This window comes from Convolutriloba macropyga, chromosome 1, assembly GCF_964194025.1.
Source record: "Convolutriloba macropyga chromosome 1, txConMacr16.3, whole genome shotgun sequence".
NCBI classification, from domain to species: domain Eukaryota; kingdom Metazoa; phylum Xenacoelomorpha; order Acoela; family Convolutidae; genus Convolutriloba; species Convolutriloba macropyga.
The window spans coordinates 70,616,586-70,633,117 of record NC_134468.1 but is presented as its reverse complement, the minus strand read 5'-3'; the positions used below and the strand labels follow the sequence as shown (position 1 = coordinate 70,633,117).

Sequence of the window (16,532 nt, the reverse complement as noted above, 5' to 3'; positions counted from 1 at the left end):
AAATGCAACCCATAACATTGTTTATTCTTCTATTTGTTCTCTTATGCGCATTGGCAATATCCCTTTTTATTAATCACTACCTCCTTTCCGCAATTCGCCAAATTTTCTCCAGATACTGAAAATGACCAATCTAGACCTATCCACAAAAATATTTATCCTAATCCTAATTACCTTGCTTGCCATATCGTTCTTCATTAATCTCATCCTACTGCAGTTTTTCAAAGGTTTTCCTGTTTCTATCTAAGGAAAATAAGAGAACAGTCACTCGATTGGTCTTTCACAATCCCTATTCGACGGTTTCCGTTGGTTCTATCCCCATAAGGACAATATCTGCCCCATATGTTCACGAAAAACCGTTATTGTAGAAAAACTACATAAGCAATTTCGCAGAGAAAATCCTCTCTATGTATGTATTCCTTGCAGAAAGGCACTTTTTAAAAGATACCCAAACCCTAAATGTCCCATCTGTCTTCGACCTTGTCTTCCCGTCCTGATCACATCCTACTTCCGATGCAATTTATGCAAAAAAATGAAAACAGAATTAGGAGTAACAAAAAACCCACATTTTTCCCAACATGAGGATCATCGATTCTGTCGAGTATGTATAAATAAGCAGAAAAAATGTCCCATTTGTAAAAATTTTTTAGACGACGTTGTCTAATAAACCAGAAGCAACTCAAGTCCAAACGATTTTTTTCCCTTTTAACTTTTCCTCGGGAAGGGGTTACCTCAGCTTTCTCCTGCTTGCCCCCCTGGCTTTTGAACCTAAATAATTCAGAACACTAACACGATAACTGAAATTTCCAAAAATGACCCAAAAAATTTCTTTCTTTCAGCTCAGCAAGGTTGTCTCCCCAGCTGCACGGGTCGTTGCAGCCGTGTTAGTGTGACACACGCCCCAAGACTCACAGCTCCGGGCAGCGGAGAAAGACGTACTTGTGCCAGGGCTGCCCGCCTGGCATAAGTATAAAAATTTTTTTATTATTGCCCCCCCTTCCTTTATTAAAGTTAACTTTGCATTTAGCGAAACAAAAACTTTTTCTGCCAAACTTTAATAACAAATGCATTTAGCATTATAATTTTTAAGTAAAGCTGTTAGCAACAAAACCTTACAAAAACATTTTTACAATAGAATACTTTTTTTATATTAGCAATACAATTGCAAGCCTGAAAAGAAGCCATAATGTGTGATATTGATGACACGGGCTAACCAAAATCCAAACATTTTAGATCATTAAAAAGGAAACACTCACAATGACTACCAGACCCACACTCGCAAGCGTGGTAATCCCCAATCAACATCAACAAGTGACAACACAACAAGAACAAACACAAACCCATTCTTCCCAGCCTCCTATTTTCTCAGAGCCTCCATTTACTACAACCATTGCACATCCATCAACTTCGAGTCAATATGATCCGCAAAACAATTGGATAGTCAATCGCAAGAGACCAGCTCCAGGAAATCATCAAACCAGTCACGCTGAAAAAATCAAGAAAATGTCAAATATTGACGACCTGTTAACGGAACATGATAGAAAAAACATCCCTCACTGCCTAGACATACAGAAAACAAGAGAAGCGGAAATTAACACTGAAAACCCTAGGTTTGTTACAAACCTCAAATATGCGCTAAAAACTGAGTTTAATAAATTCGCCGTATCCGAAAGGGTCAAAGTGAGCAATATCACTACAGGAGAAGACCTCTTCATGAAAGCAAGCGAACTACCATTTCTAAAAGACTTCTCTTGGAACGACAACCAAAATATATGGAGGATTAAAAACCGAAATCCGACCACAAAAATGTATAACATCAGGAACAATCAGCTCGACATTTACGCTAATGAACCATATGCGGCTATAACTGCTTTTCCTTCAACTAATGAACAGAACGAAATTACGAGAGAATCCCTGATTTCGGAAAATACGAGATTCAGACAGGAATTGTTCATCAAAGAGACGGAATTGCAGGAACTGCAAATGAAATTCGAAAGTCTGCAAATGAGCAATACAGAGAAAGGAAAAACAACAAGTGATGACTACTGGAGAAGGCAGTACGTTTTAACAAAACAGTTACAAAAAACAGAAGAAAGCAACCTGAAGCAAATTAACAAAGCATTTGCTCAGAAGCGTCTTGAAATAACGTCGGCTAACAAAAAGCTAGGATTGGCAAACAAGGAATTAGTTGAACAGGTCAAACAACTGAACTGCAAGTTAGAGAAAGAAAAAAGGAAGAGGCAAAAACAAAAAAAAACTAATAAAGTCACTGATCTCTAAGCACGAGAAGACCCAGAGTCATGCGATGACAGTCAGGATGTGCAAGAAGTCCTTTTAATTGAGGACGATGACAGTCCGGTACCAAACCCCGTCATTTTGCCACCAGAATTTTTAAATTAATATAAACAGAACATTATCGCCCTTTGCGATTGATTTTATAACTCAACATTATCGCCCTTTGCGATTGATTTTATAACTCAACATTATCGCCCTTTGCGATTGATTTTATAACTCAACATTATCGCCTTTTGCGATTGGTTTTATATTACGACGCCACCAAACCTCGTGACTAATCAACTCTTACAACCTGTCGAAACCAACCAACATTTGCCACCTCCAACTCAAATGACTGCCGCCATCTCAACTCAATCAACAAAAACTTGAACAGAATTCACAATTTACCTGACTTTCATTTAAAACTTTTGTATGATGTAGATAAATTTATTAAATTTGTTTCTTACTAAAAATCGGGGTGAGCTGTAGTATTACGAGAACCGTTACAAATGAACGGATAATTAATCCCGCATTAGAGCGAACGTATTTAGGCGCTAATTAACCATTCTTTCGCCGCGCGCTAAATAAACTAACGCTTGTTAAGACTACCAGTACACAAGTTTTTAAACAACTCAGTTCGACTTATTTAAATAACACAACTTTAGGCCTGGATCTCCTCGCTTATATCCAGGACAGAAAATGTACGTTGTTGAACGTAGGCGGCCTGTAAAACCACAGTTTCTTTTGATTTAAATTACTTCTGATTTTGACAGTTGCAATGCAGATCTTTTCCCCCAAGTTCAATAAAGATGAAACAGATTGCTTCAGGGGAAAAGACAATAGAGTCTCATAAAAAGCCCCCAAGAAAACCATAACTGTTGCGGTTTTAGAAGAGGGGAAAAGCAGAAAACAGGCGCCTACGAAATCAATAATTGATGCTCTCAGCTTTTTAGATTTTTATTATTTTTTGGAGTTTCAATAATTTTTCCGTGAGATAAAAAAGAGTTAATTCTCTTGCCTTCTCGGCCAATAGGAAAATTAAGAAGCACCTCACTATGAACGTGAGTTTGTGATTCGCTCCCTGCGGCCCAAACGGAGCTGAGAGGAATTTATTGTTTCTCTCAGCGAAGTGGAACGGAATAAAATTAGAGAGACAGAAACAATTTCTAGAGATCAGCAGCAGACAACTGCTTTCCTTTTTTCAATAAATAACTTGAAAATTTCAACAAGAAGATAATCGAATTAGTTTGTTTAAAGAACCTAAACATCTATTTCTGTTTTTTTTTGCCGTCACGAACTGAACAACTATACATCCGAACGATCGCCTTGCAGCTCATCTTGATTTCACCACTACATAACTGGTAATTAGCAAACTGTAATTTTATATTTACTCTTTTATAAATTAAACACGTTCAGCCCCCCAACTATTTTAATTTGAGACTTACAGCACAGACAGGCCTTAGGCATATATCTTTGCCTTCGATTTGTTATATCTTTTGTCAAGTTTGACTGGCATACATAAAGAGATCCCGTATTGTGTGATCTGTAGCAGCCCAGCCAAATTTGATATTAACAAGGTTAATTGTTTATAACTCGCACATCTAAGATTTAACATGCCGGAGGTCTACAGTACCAGAACTTAAATTTCCCGAAGTTCTTATATAAAACACAGTTAGTAGTTGTTTTCCGTGATCTTTCGGCAGCATTTTAAAACTTGGAGGATCTTTTCGGTTTGTTCCCCCTAGTACGTTATGCTCCCCCCAGTTACAGAGCACATATCAAAACATGGTAAATCACTATGCTAAAATATGGCACGTGCGTCTGGGGGTTGCAAATAATACGCACCCACTAAGCTGGTGGGGGGGGGGGCACAAACGGAAAAGATCCAACTTGGAATTTGCGGGTCGTTCCCATTATCACCCCCAGCTTCGTGTGCATTTAACGTATAGCTCCATCCCACATTACCGTATTTATACCAAAAGAGAGGTCTATAATTTAGTTTGCGTGTGCGTGCTGTGGGGGATAATGGGAAAGACCCGAAATTACCGATGTCAAGCAAGATTACGTGACTCTACAGAAGTTACTTTGGAACTCTGGCTTAATATCTCGAACTGCTGCGTGATTCTCCATAAACACCCAAAGTTCTAACTGACTTCTGGAGTCACGTCACCTATACTTGAAGTATAGTAATAAACAGAAGAGCAAAATCGGTTTTGAATAAACAAACGAGTAATTAATAAATCTGTAAGAGGCGTTCAGAGCAACCTGCAAAGACCCCTCGCTGGGCGCTAAAAATATTGGCCGACAAAAAACCGAGAATAAATTTAGTGGACAGTTTTAGTCTAATTGGACAAAAACTCTCAGTGAGCCAATAATCATTAGTTTGCTGTACGATTATCATTACTGGGATCTTTTCGGTCTGTGCCCCCCCAGTGCGATATTCACCCTTCCATTTACAGAGCACGTGTTATTACATAGTAAGTCAGTATGTAAAATTTTGGCGCGTGCTTCTGGGTGTTGAAAATAATATGCACCCACTAAGCTGGGGGCACAAGCGGAAAAAGTCCTTCTATTGTGCGGTTGGGTGGAATGGCGCTCCACTTGGCGTATGTCAATAGGAGGTTGCAACAACGGATACCTTCGTAACAATAGTTGGTAAAAATGAAAAATCTTTTCTGTATATTTCGCTGCTTATGCTTTTGATATATAGTTTCAAATGTGGCAAACACAGCTCTGTGATCTACTATGTCAGCTCCCTCAATTTAATGGGCGTATTGCTTTTATTCCCCGATGCACTTGCCATTTTTTTATATAGCAAAATGTGAACAGATAATTTATATGTGCGGGGAGGGGGAAAGGACCTCAGAAATATTTTACATGCTGTTTTCTTTGTCGTTTAGATTTCACATTTTTTTCTGCCTAGACACAATACAATGTCTGCCAATACAGCGTCCACCCTCCGCTAAACTAAGTCCAACAAGTTTCCTAACTTTTTCATTCATTGCTTAGCAGAGCAGTACTGAATGGCAATAGGCAAATGTGTCCTCATAGTGAAAAAAACTAAAAGGGAATTTACGCCGGGGCGGTATTAGCTAAATTTTTACAGCCCAATTTGGGTCCAGAATATTTTGTTTTGTTCGTTGTCGAATAATTTAAATCAAGAGGGATATCCGTTATTATATATTGAGGCTCGGAAAAAAGCCTGCATTTTAGATTTTGGACATGCAAAACTTTAAGCCGGCAAATTAAAAGTCAATTCGTTCTCAGAATCGGCAACCTTCAAAAACATTTTCTACTGAGTTGGCATACAAAAAAACGATACTGAGAACTTCACATCATCTTAAAATTTTGGTCTTTCCATTATAGCTCTTCGGGACGAAATTTGAAAAAAACTATTCCCCATTTCGGTATAGTTACGGGAGGAGATTTTTTATATCAGATTTTTTACGTACAAATAGCTGAATCGGAAAATCGACTAAAAATAGTTTTGATTTGCAGCTATCGAAGCCTTCTGTTGATTTTGGGTCTACAATTTTGTAAGTAAGGCATCTATTTGTTTTAGATGCATGCTTTTAGCACGAATTTTAGACATAAGTACTAAAATGTTAATCTGAACATTGATCATTGAATTGCGGAAAGACGCCCTAACCGAGGCTGCCAGGCCAATTGGGTAATGAAATTTTACGGAGATTATTGACTCTTTGCCGTTCCAAAGATAAGCCAAATTGTCGAAGTAATTTGTCACATATAACTTTAAAAACACACAGTTTGGAAATTCAAAATTTTGACTGTTCGAAAGGGATTAATCTGCCAAGTAATATTGCTGTCACCATTAAAGGCTAAAAGTTACCTGCTGCCTCTGGGAGGGACAGTTTTCTCCAAGGAAGTTCTGCAAAGTATTATCCACAAAATGAACAGATAAAAGCTCATCGTTCACAAATCTGCAAAAAAGATGAGTGTAAAACTGCTGAGTAATTTATTTGAATTCTCAGTTGCATGATCAGTAAATTAAATGATCAGTAAATCGCAGTTACCCAATTTGTACGTTAACATAATTGGAAACCAGTTTACACTTAATGTACGGTATTTATTGTATTTCTGGCAAAAAATCTTTACTTCTTGTTTTTATTTGAGTTGCCAAAAACATTTTAAAGAATTCAAAAACATGCTATATGATTTCCCGCCCAAAAAAATTACGATATGATCTTCTGCCCAAGAATATCTCAATATTGTTTCCTCTGGGGTTGACCATGTGTTCAAAAATAATAGTCGGCGTCAAGTTTTTGGCAACAATACTGTTTGTTAAAAAATGCAAAAGAATTTGGGTCAACCGTAATAGTTTTGAGAAGAACTTGAGTCGACATATGAAATGACCATCGTCATTGATCATTATCAAGCATGCGTTTTTGCATATTATGCAGTCAGAGCTTTTTTTCAGTTTTGTTTGCAGTTTCGAAGAAAAGTTTAAAAGATTAGCATAAGTTTTCGCATTTTTTTAAGAACCGCGAGGTAAACATAAAAAAGTCATATCGGCAAGTGACAGTGGATCAACAAATCTGGTGTTACGCTCCCCTAATTAGACAAAATTTTGGAATGTCGAAATTAATTCTCTTATTTTGGGTTGCTTTTTGCGATGCTGCGAGGTTTAACTATTCAAAAGCTTCTGCATCTAGTTTTCCTGGAAACAGATTTTTGACTCCCTGCCCTATTAATAAAAAACTCTCAAAAACATACAGAAAAGGACTGTGGTCAATCGATCTAAGGTATGAAAAGAATCTGGGTCAGCTGATGAAAAGACCGTGGAACACGACTTATACACTGTGTTAAAATACCGCGATTGACCGATATTTGGTATGAAAATTTATGGTCAACCGAAGTCTAATGAGACCGTGGCCAATCACAGTAATGAAATTCTAAGAATTACGAAGATCGAAAAGTTTTGGAAACGACCAATCATTTGGAAACGAGCAATCAGCAGTTTTGAAAGAAATTTTAAAGTGAACTTATTTGAATGGTGAAGTGCATTCCTTTAAAGCAATGAGCGGGTTTATTTATCAGGGGTCTTTGAACTTCAAAATACATCTAAGTACTGTCCATAATCTCATATAATTGTTTTAAGTTCATTTATTATGTATTGAGTTTCAACTAACGTTGTTTGTTGTTGTTACTGTTGATTATATCAAGTGCAAAAACGAGATGCTACCAAAAATGAGTCACGTTTACTGATAAATGTTGTGATCACTGGGGACTAAGTCAAATTCTCTACTATAAGTTTGCTTTGCTTAATGCAATCACTCAGTGAGCCGATCCTTGAAGCATCTTAACAAGACATAAGAGCACTTGATCTTCTGAACAACACACGGATTGTCCTAGCTAGATCTTGGATATATCCTGAAATTTCTTATATATATATATATATATATATATATGTATGTATGTATGTATATATATATATATATATAATATATATATAATTATATATATATAATATATATATATATATATATATATATATAGATATATATATATATATAATGCGTCATTTTACATTAATTGAAAAATAAAGAAACTAGCAGGACAAGTAAAGACTAGGAGATTTTTTTTGACCAAAAATATCCATGAAACTTCTTTTATATATATAAATATATATAATATTTATAGATCCTGAAACTTATTATATCTATTTTATAAGCACCTCCTGAGTATCAGTTGTCTTGGCATCAAACCCAGGTGAACGGTTTTCTTTAAATTGAAATATAAAGACATAGCAAGACAAGTAATTACACTTTAATTTTTCGACCAAACGAAAGAAACTGGACCTAGAATGATCAACGAATAGATTTAAAAAAACGACACAGAGAAAAGCTAATTGGAGAAATTAGCAAAAATCGAAGTCAAATTACAGCATGCGAACAAAAAGCCTTTATCGAGAAAGCGAATTTTGTTTGAACACAGTTTTTCACACTGCTTTGCAATTGGTGTGAAAAAAAATTCACACACCAAAATCACTCGCTTGCGATCTCAATTTCGTGTTTTAGCATGATCAAATTTGACTCTAATTTGACTTCAAGAATCGCGAAAAGCGAAAATGCTTGAATAGGTCTTAAAAAAACAGGAAGAATTGAGCAAGTGACTCCAACCATCGGTCCTTACCAAAAACAGAAAACGTCATTGAATCCGGAACCACAATTCCTGTGTAAAAAAAATTTTATTTTTATCTAAACAAAAGCTAGCTAAAATGATTTATAAATATTAAACCACTGACAAAACAAAAAAATTCAGCTTTGACATATTCGAAACATGCAAAAAAACATTTAGGATGACATTCAGAAACGATACAAAAATGAAAAACAACTAAACATTAAGACAAAAAAATCAATCCCTGAGAAATCTTGAAATAACAAACTTTGCTTTATTTAAAACATATATTGCCACCATAAACGAAGAAACTTTTTTTCTTCTTTTGTGGTGGAAAGAAAAAGAAAGGACAAAAACTGAAAAAAAAATACTGGGTTAAAAAATCTCACGAGACTAAAAAAAACATCGAGTGGGGTGACTTATGAAGTAAAACTGTTGGATATTAGCGATTCTTCCCGTTTTAAGGAAAAAAAGAGTCACACACGAAAAAATCGTTCAATCAAAAAAACGTACTAAAAATGCCACAGGACTAATATTTTTGTAAAAAATTTCATTTGGGAGCAATTAGTACTTTGTTAACGTATTTCTTTAAATTGCCTTTTTGACAAAATTTTCAATTAGTTTCAAACGTTTGAAGAAAAAGAATTTACTTCTGATAAACAAAAACGAAACATAAAGAACTGACAATGACAATGCCCAAAAATGCTCATTTATAATAAATCAAACCATATCCAAATCAAAATGTAAGCAAACTGTCAAAAATCAGTTCAAAATAGGTTTTACATCAGTAAAAATTTATTCAGAAAACCACTTCACATTAAAAACTGAATATAATCTCGTTAATAAAAGCAACGCCTGGTTGTTGAAAAAACCGTTACCTTATTTCCTGACGGAACGGTCCGCTGAAAGAACTAAAAAAATTATGAACTGTTGAAAAATGTCAAAACATAAACAAAAATGAGAAATTGAGAGTCATTTTGCCCTTAATTTACATTACATAGTTCTTAAAACACTGCATTATAAATTTCAGCGCTTTGGATATAAGAACATCTCGGATTTACAAAAATTGTAAAAAAAAATCCAAACTTGAAGCAAAGAAATGAGCTACATCGACAAAAAAAACTTTGGAAAACTTTTAAATAAATGCACAATTCCGGCGAAAACACTTTAAAAGTCAAAGTCATTTATTCAATGCAAACCGTGAACAGAAAATTTCTCTCGCTCAGCGGAACTTAGTTAACACCGCAATTTACTCCAGCTTTGCTTCCCAATCAAAATGGCGCCTAAGCGCATAGTACTTCCGGTAAAAAAGTACTTCCTTTAAGAAACTAGTACTTTTCTTCGAGTCGCAAAAAAGACAGCGCCCCAATACAATTCAAATTCTTTGAATTGCAAAATGAAATGTGAAAGTATAGATAATGATCTGGTATTCATAGTACGTATCTATGCAAAAATATACAATGAATCTATAATGATAGGTCAATAAAGTAACTAAGGCACCTGAACGAAGGACTCAATGTGTCACCAATGTTCATAGAGACATTAACAGAAGTTATTAAGTAATTTATTTTCGTGTATTACAATATATTCACATTGTAGAATGCAGATCATTTTGTCCTCTAACTTTGAAATTTGAAAACCACCGACTAGAGCATTCCGATACAAGTTATCGTGATAGAGGTGTTTCATGTCGGATAATGTACGATACAGGAACTGCTTGCCCTGTCAATCACCTGGAATAATTTGGTTCACTAAAATAAAAATATTTTATTGCAGGGTTAGAAAATGGTAATCTGGCAAGAAAAAGTTTATTCTTGGAAGATTCTTGCAAGATCTTGCAAGATTAACTTATATTTCCGACTCGGATGGTAACCTTCCGCCCAATAGTATTTCAACTTTGAGTTTTCGCCTCTCATCTGTGAAAATCTGCAATCAGTGTCATGAGCCACGATGGAATTTGTTTGCAGGTCAAGCCTGAAAATCTGGCAACTTTTACCCCGGGCCGATTTTCCCCGAAAATAATGGGGGAAAAGAGTGTAAAGCTTGTAAAAGTTTTTACACCGTTAGTTCTCCGCTTAATAAGTTTGCAAAGAGTATAATTTAGAAGTGTAATTTTAAGAATTATACGTGGAATAAAAGAGAATATGCTTATTTTTACACTCTATGATTACACTATCTACTTAATATTACACACTTTTTCTTATTCTTATACTTTAGAGTTACACTCTTTCCACCCTTATTAAGCACAGAATTAATGGTGTAAAAAACTTTTTTGTGCACTCTTTACACTCTTTTCCCTGTTATTTTCTCTGTCTATAATAAAAGAAAACTGGCGTACGTTTCAATTCAGGTTGTTCGACGTCTTGTGTGACACCATGCCCTCCAGCTATCATTTGCAGTGACCCTTTAGTTGCATTATTCTCTGTATATGTATTCAGTGCTTTCTTCAGAATCAGAGGTTTGAGCCGGAAAGAAAAAAAATCTTCGAATATAACCCCATTTTGGATTGTAAGTGCAACTTTCTTTTTTCAAATAAATTTTTGCTTCTGAGCAACGTTTTTATTAAAGACTCTTGATTTTTTTATTTCACATCAAATTAGAATGTTACATTCGAGCTCCACTTTGATGACTGCTGACGGTATACCTCATAAAGCCGCCTTGATCAGAAAAATTGCCAATGAATTCATTTGACATACGCTCAAAAGAATTCAATGGCAATTTTTTTGAAGGCCGAAAATTTTGGCTTGCACTCTAAAGATCTGCTTCAAGGAATGGGCTCTCCAAATGTGTACAACTGAAATACTACACAGGAATAGAAGATTAATCTTACAATTGATAATTTTAAACATTATCCTCATAACCTCTCTGAATGGAGCAATTGAGTATTTGAGGTGTTTGAATCCAGTCTGTCACGAAAATCGTTGGTCTCACCAAAAAGCAGCGGTTTCAAAAAATAATTCAATGCGTTTTACCTTATTTCTTACAAAAATTCAGCGCGAATTTCACCGCATTTCTTGCCAAAAATTACCGCATTTGCTTTCCAACGTTTACTCAATCTGGTTTTTATTCACAAGAGAAATCTGAGAACTACGTGAGAGTTGGCGCAGTTTTTTTCACCGCATTTCACCGCATTTCTTACGAAAATTCACCGCCAAACCCCGACCCGGGCACCAAGTGATATTTTCCCCCAAACCATTAGTACAAGTTGGTCAGCACTAACTTTGCCTTTATCTCTTCAACATTAATTTTTTGCTTTTTGCCAGATGAGAATTTGACCACCCGGGGTGAGGTGGTAGAATATGATTCGATATTTTTTTATCTGGGGTAATACCCCCTCCCAGACGATTAATACACGGTCTGGACCATACTTTTGAGTCGCACTATTTCGAATCATGATCTGGCATCACTGAATCATATTCGCGCAACATACCGTTGGGTAGCGTTCACCAAAAAAACCGACAGCAACTCTCTCATCTCTTGGTTTTTGAAACTGAGCTGGTTGTGGTGAAAAAAGACGTGTCTCAGCATTACAAACTGCAAATGAGTTGGAAAGTTTCAATTCAGAAGATTTTTCGCTGAATTATTGTTGTCAAAGTCCATTAATTTTGATGCGTAATATTACTTTATTCTATTATTATTATCTAGTCATATTACTAGAGGTAGTAATATCATCTAGTCACATTGAGGTAGTGGGACGATCTCCAAACCTTTTTGTGAATGTGCTAACTAATTTTTTTTAATAGCAGATTTATTTGGACTGAATTTTTTTAGAACTACCACGATGGCGTTCAGTTGTATGGGCTGCTGGTTCAACAAGTAGTTTTTCTCTGAAACAATTATTTTTATTTCTTATTTCTTCGAGATTTATATCATTATGACCATTTTTACAACTTTTAGCGATTTTTAGCAATGACACCTCAACCCAGCTGCTTTACTCTCAGTGGTTTTTTTGTCTGAATATGGTCGCAGGGTTTCGATAAGTCGCACTTTCGGATCATAGACGCAAACTTTCGAATGGTCCCGCAGAGTTGAAATATGGACGTCCTTTTTCGATTTAATTTGCAATAATTTGCGCCCGAATATGGCTAAATTATTGTCTGGATCATCCGGCTAATCAAGGCCAATTATTGCCCGGATAACTTGTTTCATAATTCCACCACCTCACCCTGGACTCCCTCAATTAAAATACGGAGCTTACACAATAAATCGTTAGTAGTTTTGATTTAAAAATTGGCATGAGCTTTGTGAAGCAGAGAGAGGTAAATAGTTCAGCGCCTTTTTCATTATGAAGCGTTCATCGAAGCGATCTTTTCCCGTGGATTAACTTCTATCTCAAAGCGTTGATTGTGTTTAGAATAACTTAATGATATTTCTGCCGACATTGTCGGATATTTGAAGTCAAGGTCCTGGGATGTCGATTTGATTGTGTTCGCCAAAACTTCCTCTTTATAAGAGTTGCAAGCAATCAATAAGTTAAATTACTGGGTTTTAAATTGGAATTCAATACCAAAAACAATAATAGAGCTGCGGGAAATGGACCATCAAGAAATTGGTGTTTTTTGGCAGATATATTAGATCGAATCAATTCTTTCTTGCCACCTCCAGAACCTCGTCTTAGTGGACAGTTAAATTCTTCGCACCTACCATTTTTGACATACTAACGTGCTTTTCGTGCTATATAAAAACTCGTACCTTGAGATGGATTCATTTGAAATTTGGAGCAGAACCAATAAATCCTTGCGAGTTATGATCTAAAACTTAGAATGAGCTTTGTGAAATCAAAACTTTATGTCCGTCGAGCAGAGAGTGGTAAAGAGACCAGAGCCCTTTTTCTTATGAAGCAATCCTTGAAGTGTTCCTTCTTAGTGATTAACTTGTATCTCAAAGCGTTGATCGCTTTTAGACTTTCTTAATATTTCTGCCGACGTTGTCTATCTAACAAAAACCTGTTCCGACATTATCAATAATGAATGTCCTTCATTGTGTGGAAAGTAGACAGTTGTTTCACGAAAAGACAGATCTGACATACTTCATGGAGGTTTAGCTATAATGAAAAGAAAGTCTTGCTCTATCATCGGATCTTTTAGCTATTTATATTTTCTTACAGGAGTGGTATTAAATTATTTTTGCTGCTTATCGTTTGGTGAAAAAGCTGGTCTTAAATCGGATATTTGAAAGCAAGATAATCGATTGTTGATTTGAGTGTGTTTGACAGAAAGCGTTCTTTCTGATAGGTGCAAGCAATCAAAAAGGTGAAATACAAGGTTTAAAGTTAGAACTAATCGTGAAAATCAAAAATTAGGTAAAGAAAATGGCACATCAAGAAAGTTATGCATTCTGGCAGATATGTTTAATCGAATCAAATCTTTTTTGCAACACCCATGGCCTCAACCTAGTATGAGTGTGGAATATTCCGTATATTCTGCACACCTGAAAGTTTCGACATATTAACGTGTTATATAAAAACCTGTAATTTGTAACGGATTCAATTAAAATACGGAGCTTACACAAAAAACCGTTAGCAGTTTTGATTTAAAAGTTGGCATGAGCTTGGTGAAATTAAGCAGAGAGAGGTAAATAGATTAGCGCTTTTTTCTTTATGAAGCTTTCATTGAAGCGTCCTTTCTCTTGGATTAGCTTCTATCTCAAGGGGTTGACTGCTTTTAGAATAACTTAATGATATTTCTGCCGACATTGTCTATTTAACAGAAATCTGTACAACAACATCCATAATGATTTCCGTTTGTTGTTTGGACAGTATAGAGTTCTCTCAAGATTGAACAGATCTGGCATTCTTCACGGCATCTAGCTATATTGAGAAAGAAAGACTAGTTGTATTCTTGACAGTGTTTAAGCTATTCATTGATACCTAGAAGAATGATATTAATTTAATTGTTGTTCATTGTTTGGAGAAACAGCTGGTCTTAACGTTATGTCTGAGTCAGATATTTACAGTCAAGGTCCTGGGATGTCGATTTGAGTTTGGTCGTCAAAACGTTTTCTTTCTGATAGGTGCAAGCAACCAATAAGTTTGGTTACTGGGTTTTGAAATAGAAATCATAACGGAAAACCATAATTTAGGTACCGGAGATGGAACATAAAGAAATTGATGTTTTGGCAGATATGTTTAATCGAATAAATTTTTTCTTGCCACCTCAACCACCTCAGCTTAGTGGGCAGATAAATTTTTCGCACCTACCATTTTTTGACATAAAAACGTGCTATATAAAACGTGCAAACTGGAATCAGAATCATGTAAAAGGCAGAAACAAAAAATCCTTGCGAGTTATGGTGTAAAATTTGGCATGAGCTTTCAAAAATGAAACTTTATGTCCATAGAGCAATGAGAGCGGTCAATAGACCAGAGCCCTTTTCCTTATGAAGCATTCTTTCAAGCGTTCCTTTCTAGAGGATTTACTTTTATCTCAAAGCGTTGATCGCTTTTAGACTACTTTAATAATCTTTCTGTCGACATTCTCTGTGTAACAAAAATCTGTTCCCACGTTATCCATATTGTTTTTTGTTGTTTGGACAGTATAGAGTTGTTTCAAGAGTAGACAAGTCTAACATACCTCCTGGAGGCCTAGCTGGAATTAAAAGACTAGCTGCATCATCAACAGTGCTTTAGCTATTTATATATTTTTACAGAGTGGTAATAAATTGTTTTTTTGCCGCTTTTTATTTGAAGTAAAAGCTGGTCTTAACGTTATCTCTGAGTAGGATATTTGAATTCAAAGTCATGGTATGTCAATCTGAGTGCTCGCCAAAACTTCCTCTTTCTGATTGGTGCGAGCCAATCCACCGAGCAGGGAAAGGTAAACAGATCATAGCCCTTCTCCTTATGAAGCGTTTCTTGAAGCATTCCTTACTTTTGGATTCACTTCTATCTCGAAGCGCTGCTCGCTTTTAGTCTGTCTTAATAATATTTCTGCCGACATTGTCTATGTCACCGAAACTTGGTGCAACAACACCCATAATGAATTCCTTTTGCTGTTTTGACGGCATTTGTCTCACACAAATGGGCAGATCTGACAACCTTCAAGAAGGACTAGCTATACTTTAAAAATGACCTCTTGCGTCCATTTAAACTATATTTGTGTTCAAAAATTTGACTTTTGTTCCTCAAGCGGCCTAACACTTAATGAAATGTAAGGCCTTTCTATATACCGTCCGGCTCTATTATTTTTTTGAACCGCTCTTTTTCTCTCTCCTTCAAACTTTTTCAATTCCTAGCATGCCCAACGTCTACGTCCTATTAGAGCTCATATATTTTACACCGAACAGCGCTAGTACAAATGCAGCAAATATCGGCGTTTTCAACTCTAGTTTTTATTTTGTTCAAAGAATCGCAAAGCATACTCATAGAGCAAGAAATGTTTGGAAATTATCCTGACAACTGGTGGTTTTTGTTTTGTAGAACGATATGTTAATAATTTATCTCTAAGTGAACGTTATCCCTTTTTTATGACCCTCCAAATATAAAATCTGCTCGAAAAACATCATATTTCGTTCCAGGTTCTTTCAGAAAATTCGAGTACCGTTATTTACAAAGTTTTTTGTCAATTGTTGTTGATATTTCTACGTACGCAATCCTGCCTGAAGATGAAGTCGAAATTTTATGCAATTTATTTTGGAAAAATTTACGCTTACTGAGAAAGAAAACAAAGAAAAGTTTGTCATCTACTTTTTGAATATTATGCCTCGAGCCAAAGGGAAATCTTTATCAAACTCATCAAAAAGGATTTTGAATCAATTCAAACTGTCTCTAGAAAATTTTTGTGAACTTGACCAAAATTAATGATCGAAACTGCTCTTCAAAAACACCTCAAAATGGCTTTCAAGCTGTTACGTTCATTAGGCACCACCTGATTTCCAAAGAGCTTCAAAATAAAGAATGCAATGCAGTTCTGAGAGCCTTAAATATTGTGGCAAATATTTTCATTTTGTTTTTCTGCAATAAATTTGACAAATTTGTCTATAACTCGGCAGTATTAGAAATCACGCCTACCGTTTTTCAATCTGATGCTTTCGAATCAATCTCCATTGTGATTCAAATCAAAAGACTCACAAAGCTGACCAAAAAACTCATCTTACGAATGATTCTTTACCAGTTAAAGTCCTAA

General features: G+C 35.6%; 1 protein-coding gene across 1 annotated transcript in view; it reads right to left on the bottom strand.

The window, feature by feature from the left end:
- Positions 1 to 6,255, bottom strand: part of LOC142349101 (uncharacterized) — a 46,519-nt gene extending 40,264 nt beyond the window's left edge. The window contains exon 1 of the mRNA XM_075400544.1: positions 6,122 to 6,255. Coding sequence (XP_075256659.1) covers positions 6,122 to 6,201 — 80 coding nt within the window. The 5' untranslated portion in view covers positions 6,202 to 6,255. The remainder of the gene's footprint in view (positions 1 to 6,121) is intronic.
- Positions 6,256 to 16,532: the final 10,277 nt, after the last annotated feature.